General features: G+C 50.6%; 2 protein-coding genes and 1 pseudogene across 2 annotated transcripts in view; 2 read left to right on the top strand and 1 right to left on the bottom strand.

Moving 5' to 3' along the window:
* Window positions 1-3,633, top strand: part of LOC100905166 (UPF0462 protein C4orf33 homolog) — an 8,547-nt gene extending 4,914 nt beyond the window's left edge. The window contains exons 2-7 of the mRNA XM_003738207.2: window positions 1,776-1,957; window positions 2,464-2,521; window positions 2,660-2,711; window positions 2,850-3,046; window positions 3,161-3,258; window positions 3,482-3,633. Coding sequence (XP_003738255.2) covers window positions 1,776-1,957; window positions 2,464-2,521; window positions 2,660-2,711; window positions 2,850-3,046; window positions 3,161-3,258; window positions 3,482-3,606 — 712 coding nt within the window. The 3' untranslated portion in view covers window positions 3,607-3,633. The remainder of the gene's footprint in view (window positions 1-1,775; window positions 1,958-2,463; window positions 2,522-2,659; window positions 2,712-2,849; window positions 3,047-3,160; window positions 3,259-3,481) is intronic.
* Window positions 3,634-4,271: 638 nt separating this feature from the next.
* Faa (fumarylacetoacetate hydrolase) lies at window positions 4,272-5,843 on the top strand. Its single transcript, XM_003738206.2, has 2 exons — window positions 4,272-4,584; window positions 4,725-5,843. The coding sequence occupies exons 1-2, from the start codon at window positions 4,353-4,355 to the stop codon at window positions 5,747-5,749; spliced, it is 1,257 nt and encodes a 418-aa protein (XP_003738254.1). The 5' UTR covers window positions 4,272-4,352; the 3' UTR covers window positions 5,750-5,843.
* An 86-nt stretch (window positions 5,844-5,929) lies between these two features.
* LOC100904883 (heat shock 70 kDa protein cognate 4-like) lies at window positions 5,930-8,160 on the bottom strand (annotated as a pseudogene).
* Between the last annotated feature and the right edge of the window lie 2,475 nt (window positions 8,161-10,635).

The raw sequence follows: 10,635 nt of genomic DNA, 5'->3' as shown, positions 1-10,635 counted from the left end.
GGATCTCGCAACCAGTGGCGTGCCCAGAGGGGGGGGCCAAGGGGCCGTGTCTCCCCTCAAGATCCCTTTCTGGTCCATAGACTCCTATGTTGAGGCTCATCATCATCGGTAGTTTGCCCTACAATGATGGCCCTGCCCCCACCCAGTGGCGTAGCGAGCCGGAGTGCCGCCCGGGGCGGTGATTCGAAATTTTCCGTTTTTTCACCGTGCTCGACGAAAATGCCGCCCCCCGCCAGATATGTTTTCCTCGAAAACACTCCGTTTTTTTGGATGCAACACCCCGAAATGCCGCCCCTAAAAGCTCCGTAGGAAGTGCCGCCCGGGGCGGTCCGCCCCCCGCCCCCGCCTTACTACGCTACTGCCCCAACCCCCCAAAAAAACCTGGGCACGCGCCTGCTCGCAATTTCTGTGTCCTCGTCTCGTCGCCATTGGGACCCCTCTCTGGAAGAGCGAATGCCGGAAGGGTCGAGAAATCGGGATCGATCCAGAGATCACTATTCGAGACGAGATTTCGATCAATATATAATACCACATAAATAGTTGTTCTTCGCGCAGAACTCCTATGTAGGATGCGCAAGCTCGACTTACCCACGCGTGCCATCCTGGAAAAATGTAGACGCGGAAGTTTTGGGTATTCCAGCCGAAGAGCGACTGCATTGAGCAGGGTGCAGACTCTCGGTGGAGGAAAGCTTCAAGCTGAACTCTGAAAATATTACCCTTGAAAATAATCGCGCACCCTTCAATCGAAGTCTCTCGCCGACGGCAGGGTCCATTGCGCGTCGAGTTGCAGGCGGTTGAATACGTGTCGATTGTCGTGAGCGCATGGACTTTCGCTGACACCGGTAGCGTCCGCGAAAGTATCATTCATAAACTCCATAGGGGGGCAGGAGAGACGTCGGGCTCTTCCTCCAAAGTCTGAAGCTCCACCTTTTCGGGACGAAATTTGTTTTGATAAAAATTGAGAATAGCTTTGACCGAGCACTTACGGTCCATTCTTCCCACGACTGCCCTTCCTCGACAATATTCATGGTGCGGAACAAAACTCTTCGATCAAATCTCCCGCTGCAGGCGAATGTCACGCGCACGTATATGATGCTCCGTCGAGGACGCGTCGGAGATTTTGGGCGAAAGTTTACTTCCGGAAATCCAAAACTCGAGAGATAAAGTCATCGAGATTGACAGACTTTATCCCCTGCGACAGATGAGTCAGCTTCTGCCCTGACAGATTCGGTGCAATCAGAGCATTTCTCGAACAGGAGAATAATACGGATGGTTCGGAAGGTGCCCATGACGGCACTCCGCCGACTACTATCATTATTATTCGCGAAGAGCGCTCCCTGCTTCCGTGAAAACACAACCAGCGGCGGAATCCATGCTTCCTGGAGTGAACGGATTGATCTATCTGCCCCGGAGAGTGGGACCAGAAATTGTCCGGAATGTTTTATTGGTTCTCGAGCGAAGTAGCGGTAGCTACTCCATCTATGATTCTTTCCGTGATGCCGCTCTCAAGGCTGGATTCCTCAAGAATCTGAGGAGCTCATGGGTCCCGAGTTTTTCCATCGTCAAGCTTCAGCTTCTTTCCGCCTGTGCGCCAAGGCCCCCTGCTCGTCACCAAGAAATAATTTCCTGTCTGCGATCATGCGGCACCGATAACGAGTGCCGCTGTTCTCCGGGTAGCTCAGAGGAAAACCCAGCGAGGGAGAGCTCGGAGGCAGCTCCGGTCGACGCCTCACGGTACACGCGGTTCATTCAACCCCTCCATTTCTTCATTCAAGGTTACACTACAGTATCCAGCAAACATGGTACGGAACGCCGCGAGTCCCGGCGTACAACTTCACAGTCAACCGGGAGACCAATGGAGAAGTCCCAATCACCTTGGACGCTCCTTTCTACAACGAGCCGGAGGCTCCGAGGAGCACGCGGATGGGCGGGTTCCTCGGCTTGTTGAATTTCGAAGGTGAGCATTCTGTCAGATTCCTTCCTTGCAGAGAATGCCATCGGTGACGGGCGAGTAGAACTTGAGAGAACAAAAATGAATGTCGAGATATGTCTGGGTCATGTTGACCCGCTGGGAGCCGCACGGTTCGGCTCATCTCGCAGCCGAGCTGTATCGATCAATGATAATCTTTTCACTGGGATTCTTCTGAGGGCCGACTGAACTCGAGCTTCCAATGGCCAGGGCAACCTCGAATCCATGTACATACAGTGGGATTCCGCTGTAGAGGGCTCGCTTGCAGTGGACTTCCGCTTGAAGTGGACCGATTTTCTCGGCTCCGGACCCCATGAGGCTCATGTTATCCATTCCTATCTTTGTGGACCTCGCTCAATGGGGACGCTTCTGGCCGGCCCCTTGAGGTCCATTTTGAGGGGATTCCGATGTACCATTTGCTGGTGTGTCCTACGCTCTTCCAAGAGCCCAATATCCGCGAATCAGATGTCTAGCTGGATCTTTTCTATTTTCAGCCTTCGAAATGCAATTTATCGGGGACAACAACCAATGTCTTCACGTCATAGTGGGCCCGTGAGTTCGTCCGGTCTAATAAACTCGTATCAGACATGAGAGCGATTTAGTGGTCGGTGGAAAGCCTGAACGATCTCCGAGAATTCGGAGCGCGTATCCAATTTTCCCGACCCCAATCTGAAACTCTGTGGTTTTCAGTGCTGGACATTACATCATCTTCCTCATGCTGAACGAGCGATTGAGCATTAAAGTGAGTGGGAAACCGATCGGGGCAGGCTCTTCAAAATATTACAGATACTGATTCTTGATTGGGTAATCTGTTTGGAAGATCGCAGCCACGAATATTTATCTATATGTTCGTCCTGTTTTGACCACGTCAATATTGCAGGACGACTTGAGGATGGCCTATGATTCGAAGGTGTCATACACGCCGCCGTATTGGAGAGCAACGATAAAGATACCCATGGAGTACTTCCCGAAAAATGTCAAGCTTTTCAATGCGGCCGCCCGACACGGCACCAGCGAACGTAGGAGCATGGATGTTCTGTATCTAGACAACGAGCCACTGCCTTCCTACTTCTCAAGGTCGGAATCCCGAAAAAACTCCGGATGGTCGCCTTGCTTCAACCTATTTAAGAGATGCGAGAATGTCGTCTCTCCGTGTCGTTGAGTTGACTTTCACTCCCGCTCTGCTTCCAGCCCTCCATTCCGGACGGCCCAGCCGATTAATTTCGAGAAGGTTTTGCTCCGTTACGACAACTCTAAGATCTCCCCCGTCTGGACTAAGGCGATTGAAGGTGAATACAATGAGTAGGCCAGGCGATATCGCGGGCCACGTCTCATTCCATCACCACACCTTCACCTCATCCATTGAGGAAAACCATATCGAGATGATCATTCCTCTCATAGCCCGTGCATATTCATGCAGGAGTTTTCGGCCAAAATCTCTATCTCTCTTGACGCACAGAGGATGCAAGAGTCGAGGCTTTCCGAGAAGCTGAATTCATTTTTTTTCCACAGAGTACCGCAACGCGCCACGCGATTCTGCTAGAGCGACTCGCTCATCCTTGATGCCGGAATCGGTGGTGGGAATGTTTCTACTAGCCTACTCTCTTGGATACCTGGCTTACCTGAAATTCCTCTAGCGGCAAACCGAATGTGTCGCCATTCATGTAAAAAACATGTATATAGAGTAAAATATTTTCATTCATAGAACATGACGTGGTATGCTTGGAATTGAATGGAGCGCCGAAAGGTGTCTTGAGTGTGCGGTGACTTCATGATCATCTCGGCTGTAATTCGATCATATTCTTCATCTTCATCGCGTGTGAAATGGGCTCATCTGCAAGTGCAATATACTAGTTTAATCATTGGTGTGGAAAAACAGCATTTGGGAGTGACTACAGTGTGTTCGAATGAGACGGGATGCGAGTCGCTCAGCGGGCCCGGCGGGAGAGATCGACTGAACGGAAATAAATGCATTCGCCACGGAATTACTCTTGTCTCTCTAAAATCACCAATAAGACATCATTAGGATCACTTCAATCACTGAGACATTCGCGGGGACCGGGAATTGAGGGACCAAACGACCGGAATGGAGATCTACTCTAAACCGGAATTTCGATGCTCTCAGCTACATAATCAGAGGGGCTCCTCGCCCAATCTTGGCATGAGCCAGACAAGTTATCTTTCGATCCACCGAAAAATATGCCTAGCATGGACGATCGTCGCCGCGGGACTCCACGGTGGAACATCCAGCGCATGCGCATGCCGCGCATATCATCTGCTGCTGTCGACTCTGTTCAGTGTAAAGCCGCAGTCGCTCGCGGCGATTCCACTCCGTTTGTTTTCACGTTTCTGTTTCGGGCGGATCGTCAGCCGTATCGCCGGAATGAGGAGTTTCGTGGAAGTTCCCAGCGGGAGTGACTTCCCCATCGAGAACCTGCCATACGGTATATTCTCCCGAATCGGCCACACTAACAGAAGAGTCGGAGTCGCGATCGGTGATCGAGTATTGGATGTGGCTATGGTTTGTCATCTGTTCAGAGGCGAGGCCATCGCTGGAAAACAGCATGTTTTCCACCAGGAAACCCTCAACGATTTTATGGCCCTCGGCAAAGCAGGTGTGCAGACTGTCTCGATTAGGTAACCCACAAAACTCGAAAACTACTATCACTGACCTGCTCTGCAACGGACGGGACTATCACTCTATGGGTGCAGAACTCCATATAAAGACATCTCTTATCCTCTATTAATTCTGCAGCTTGGAGAGAAACCCGTCTGAACCTTCAGAGACTCCTATCAATCGACGAGCCTGAGCTGCGGGACAACGCTCCACTCCGACAGCAAGCACTGATACCCATCACCCAAGTCAAAATGCATCTCCCGGCCCGAATCGGAGACTATACAGATTTCTATTCATCGTTGGATCACGCAACGAATGTGGGTGTGATGTTCAGAGGCAAAGACAACGCTCTTATGCCGAACTGGAAACATCTGCCCGTCGGATACCACGGCCGAGCGTCTTCGGTAGTCGTGTCCGGAACTCCGATCAAACGACCGCTCGGACAAACACGCCCAGACGACGGCCAGCCGCCCGTGTTTGGGCCTAGTAAACTCATGGATTTTGAGTTGGAAATGGCATTTTTCATCGGACCCGCGAACAAACTTGGCGAACCTGTACCGATAGGCAACGCACAAGACCATATTTTCGGAATGGTACTAATGAACGATTGGTCTGCAAGAGACATCCAGAAGTGGGAATATGTTCCATTGGGACCTTTTCTAGCAAAGAATCTCGGCACGACGATAAGCCCTTGGATCGTGACCATGGAAGCGCTCGAGCCCTTCAAAACGGCTAACTACAAACAACATCCTGAACCCATGCCCTACCTGCGGCATAGCGATCCTTTCTCATTCGAGATCAATCTCGAGGTTTCTGTGAAACCTCCGGGAGGCGCGGAAGGTGTGGTTTGCCGCTCGAATTTCAAGCACATGTATTGGACGATGAAGCAACAGTTAGCGCATCACACGATCACAGGTTGCAACATGCAGCCAGGAGATTTGTTAGCGTCAGGAACTATCAGCGGACCGGAGGAGAGCTCTTTCGGATCGATGTTGGAGCTGAGTTGGCGAGGCAGCAAGACCATCGACATTGGAAATGGACTCACTCGGAAATTCCTGCAAGATAATGACGAAGTCATTATACGGGGACATTGCGAGAAGCCGGGTTTGAGGATCGGTTTCGGGGAATGCAAGGGTGTCTTATTGCCGGCTTCTCAGACTTGATTCATGAATTACGTAGTGGAATGGCTAATAGATCACGCTGTAGCACCAGGTCACGACTTACTCATGATCTTGAAATAAACATTCTTGGTGAAGATAAGGTCCATTTCTCGAAATCGACTTATCTAGAGGGGGGATCAAGGCGCACTAGCTTCTAAGAGTAAGCAGAACAAATCATTTTAAGATTACATGACTTTTATTGAAATCGCATTTCACTATAAATAAAGGAACTTAAAACTTTAAGATGTGAGAGATCGTTGGCCTCGACTTGAGCTGCTCCCTCTGTGCGAGTAGGAATCCTTGTAAAGAGATCAGGAACATTTTCAGTCGACTTCTTCGATTGTGGGACCATTCGAGTCTCGTGGACCCGAGGGCATTCCCGTCCCGCTGCTTGGCATTGGTCCTGATCCTGATGGGCTTCCCTGGTAGATTTTGGAAATTATGGGGCGGCAGAATTGTTCGAGCTCTTTCTGTTTGTGCTCATACTCATCAGTCTCCGCTAGTTGGTTCGCGTCGAGCCACTGGAGAGTCTCTCGAATACGCTCGAGGACCGAGTTTTTCTCCGATTCGGGGACTTTGTCCTTGATCTTGTCGTAGTCCGTCTCGAAGGTTCCTTTCAGACTGAAGCAGTAAGCTTCGAGAGCATTCTTAGCCGCGATTTTCTTCTTCATCTTCTCGTCCTCATCGCGGTATCTTTCGGCTTCGTTCACCATGCGATCGATGTCCTCCTTCGAGAGTCTTCCTTTGTCGTTGTTGATGGTTATTTTGTTCTGCTTCCCGGAGGACTTGTCCACGGCCGAAACGTTGAGGATTCCGTTCGCGTCGATATCGAATGTGACTTCGATTTGAGGAACACCTCTCGGAGCTGGAGCTAGTCCCGTCAGATCGAATACACCGAGCCTGTTGTTGTCCTTCGTCATTGCCCGCTCTCCTTCGAAGACTTGAATCGTGACCGCGGGCTGATTGTCGGCGTACGTCGTGAAGGTCTGAGTCTGACGAGTGGGAACGGTGGAGTTTCGTTTGATCAGCGTTGTCATCACTCCACCAGCCGTTTCCAGTCCGAGCGACAGAGGTGTCACGTCGATCAGGAGCAGATCTTGAACAGCTTCGGATTTGTCACCGTTCAGGATCGCTGCCTGAACTGCGGCTCCATATGCGACGGCTTCATCGGGATTGATCGACTTGTTGAGCTCCTTTCCGTTGAAGAAATCTTGAAGAAGTTTCTGAATTCGAGGAATGCGGGTTGATCCTCCGACCAGGACGATATCGTGAATTTTCGATTTGTCCATCTTAGCGTCCCGAAGTGCTTTTTCCACGGGCTCGAGTGTGGAACGGAACAAATCCGCGCAGAGTTCCTCGAATCTGGCCCTCGTGATGGCAGAATAGAAGTCGATTCCTTCAAAGAGAGAATCGATCTCGATCGAAGCTTGAGTCGAAGACGACAGAGTTCTCTTTGCTCGTTCACAAGCGGTTCTCAGACGACGGAGGGCTCTGGCGTTCTTTGAGATGTCCTTGCGGTGCTTGCGACGGAACTCTTCAACGAAATGATTCACCATGCGGTTGTCGAAGTCTTCTCCACCAAGATGAGTGTCTCCGGCTGTTGATTTGACTTCGAAAACTCCATCTTCGATCGACAGAATGGAAACATCGAACGTTCCACCACCGAGATCGAAGATGAGAACGTTGTTCTGCCCGAAGTCACTTTCCTTTTGTTCCAGGCCATAGGCGATGGCGGCTGCCGTAGGTTCGTTTGATGATTCGCATGACGTTGAGTCCTGCAATGACTCCAGCGTCTCTGGTCGCTTGGCGTTGCGAGTCGTTGAAGTAAGCAGGAACTGTGATGACAGCGTCACGAACAGGTTGTCCCAAGTAGGCTTCAGCGGTTTCGCGCATTTTCGTCAGAACCATCGACGAAATTTCTTCCGGGTAGAAAGATTTGCGCTCTCCTTTGAAGTCCACCTGAATCTTCGGTCGGCCTCCGTCGTTCTTCACTTGGAATGACCAATGTTTCATGTCGCCCTGAATGCTGGTGTCGTCATAACGTCGTCCGATGAGTCGTTTAGCGTCGAAGACTGTGTTCTCAGGGTTCATGGCGGCCTGGTTCTTGGCAGCATCACCGATGAGTCGTTCGGTGTCGGTGAAGGCAACATACGAGGGAGTTGTTCTGTTACCTTGTTCATTGGCGATGATCTCGACTTTCCCATGTTGGAATACACCTACACAAGAATAGGTGGTTCCCAGATCGATTCCGATCGCGGGTCCTTTCACCATTGCTGGGATGTCAGAAGTACACTTGTTGACGATTCACTTCTAAGTCTGTAGTTTCGCACGAAGATATAGCACTGGGGTAGCGTGAGGAAACTCGACGATTTAGTCTCAATGCTCAATGCGTTCACAAGCTCAGCTGCTCTGTGAGAGTTGGTGGAACTGGCGCGCCGGTCAGCTTATATAGCTGCAACAGCGCCATCTAGCGAGTTCTCCATCCGTCTCGAAAATTCTAGCGTTCCCCGATCTTTCTAGAGGTTTCGAAATGACGCAAAAAAGGCCATTCTGGGGCGGGATATGGAGGAGATGATTCAGAAGAGAGGAATCTCAGCATGAGAGATCGTATCAACAGTATCATACCCGGGAGAACGCTCTTTTCGGACGAAGCGATTATACTTCGAATTCGACCATTCGTTTACGGTTCATGGAGAACATCATGGGACCGAAGGAATTCTTGCGGCTCCGGAATGCGGCAACAAGGGCTCCTGAGAACCCTGAGGAGTTTTCCATGGAGACGGCCATGGGGAAGAGCTTCCTCAGAAGGTGGGAGAATCCCATCGCTCGATACTCGATACTATTCCGGTGCGGCTCATTCTCGATTCTCCAAAATTACTATTCAAATAATAGACACGGGGTCTATTATTTGCTGGAACCTTACACAAAGCTCACTACCACCATACAAATGACCACAAGACAAGCTCTGATTTCGAACGTATCCCAGAGCAGAATGGTCTTCAGCCTCCTCGTTGAAGAGTCGGGGAAAAGGCTCGATAATCATTGCAAGGCGAATTCACCATGGAAGGCCATCATTATTTCTTATTTCCTCTATATTCGTGTCACTGGCGTACCCAACCCTTTCGGCGCCAAGGACATAGGATGGAAGCGCGCCCCCTCCGTCTCGTGTTCTATATTTTCCATAGAGAACACAACTGTTTGCAGTTTTGCAGCACGTGTTCGAAATATCACTTCACGAACTCTCACCCGAGCAAAGGTGACAGTGGAAGATTTGAAATCGGTTACGCGTGTTACCTCTCCCTCCACACGCTCATGATGGAAATTTCTGTCTGTCTTTCTTGCCCCATCGACGCCCGGAGGTCGTATAGAGCAAGCTTCACTATGGGGACAGCCTGAGAGCTCTCTCGCCGCCGCCGACGGAAGTGGCGATCGTATGCAGTATCTCGCATGTTCGGAAAGGCATTCTCGTCACCATATCTTATCTCGAAGTTGAAGAGTTTACCCGATTAGGATTTACCTTATCAGAATTCCGTCTACCCCTTGGATACGGCAGGAACGATACGCGCCGTGGAAGGGTGACAGAGAGCGCATTCCCCCGGAAGGAACTGGGCTATACTCGAACAGACCGATGTAGCATGACACAATTCGCCTGGAACATCTCCCTCATGGAACGTTCCCCCTCCAAAAAGCATTCAAGCATGAGCAGGGTACCATTCCAACGCGAAGGGTTGACAAGTTCCGCAAGAGGCTCCTCGGATTCTTCGGGAATTTTCCCCACTCTATAGACTGGAGATACAGATCCCACTCCTCGTTCGGCGTCAGCTCCATCGTCGTCGGGAGCGGCCGGCAGATCGCTTTCATCAGGATCTCTCGAAAAATCCTCGCCAGTAAAACTTTCTCCCGAGTCGGAACTTACGAAAGCAGCCGCAGAGGCTCGATGTCGGCGGATTCCCCGTCGAAAACGCTGATACCAGCTCAATCCATTTGGGAGCACTTGCTCTCCGGATCCGTCCACAATCGCAATGCTCTGAGTCGAGGCCGGAGACATCGAGCCTCGACTCTAACAAAGATTCTGCCCCGGAAATTCAGTTGGACATCCACACCTGGACGTAATCGTGACAAAAAGGGTGATCTCATTGAACAATCCATCGACAGCTACATGCTCAAACCGTACCGAAGCAATGAAAGGAGCGGCCTGCCAGCTGCAGGCCTGCCGAGAATGGAAAATAATACAGAGGCGTAGTAACAACCAGCACCGCACTGCAGTGTGGAAAGGTCGGTGGTTTCGGACCCCCTGCTCGTTCCAATAATTATGCCGAAAATCTATCATTTCTACTGTTTTGTTCAGAATCATATTTCTCGTCCGCGTATTTCGTGTTTGCTCAATGATGAAGCTTCCTTGTTTTGAGAATCAGAGACCGCTCCATGTTTTCTTCGTCTCGCAGTGGAATTTCCTCGAACTCTCCGACGTCGCTCTCCTCGCTCATCTCATATTCGGGGTCACTCTTCCATCAGGATCTGAGTATCCCGAGTGGTGGAGAGGAGTATTTCATCTATCATTGCATCATTCCATCCTCATCCTCATGGATCATGGAATATTCCCTACAGGAAGGATTCCCGAATGATGATCGTCTGCTGATGTAACGAAGCTTGACGCCTAAGTCCGACCGAAAACCACCCCGACCACCGCTCTCCGATCGAAGGTACTCACATTTATGTCTCGTCTTGGTGAATTTTCGGGGTATGCGAGTACACCATCAAAGGAGTGACTCAAAGGTGTCCAATCGCTTTGGGAATTGATTTTACGGTTCGCGCCAGCATCAGATTGATGGCAAAGTCCTCAGCTCAGGCGTCATGGATATTTCGAGCGTTAGAGGTGGGAGCTCCTC

This window comes from Galendromus occidentalis, unplaced genomic scaffold (assembly GCF_000255335.2).
Source record: "Galendromus occidentalis unplaced genomic scaffold, Mocc_1.1 scf7180000075836, whole genome shotgun sequence".
NCBI classification, from domain to species: domain Eukaryota; kingdom Metazoa; phylum Arthropoda; class Arachnida; order Mesostigmata; family Phytoseiidae; genus Galendromus; species Galendromus occidentalis.
Note: the sequence above shows the minus strand (reverse complement) of the source record. Positions and strands in the feature narration are given on the sequence as shown.

Coding starts and splice junctions, on each gene's coding strand:
- Faa (XM_003738206.2), top strand. CDS start 4,353: ATGAGGAGTTTCGTGGAAGTTCCCAGCGGGAGTGACTTCCCCATCGAG. Junction 4,585..4,724: donor TATGGCCCTCGGCAAAGCAG/GTGTGCAGACTG, acceptor TTAATTCTGCAG/CTTGGAGAGAAACCCGTCTG.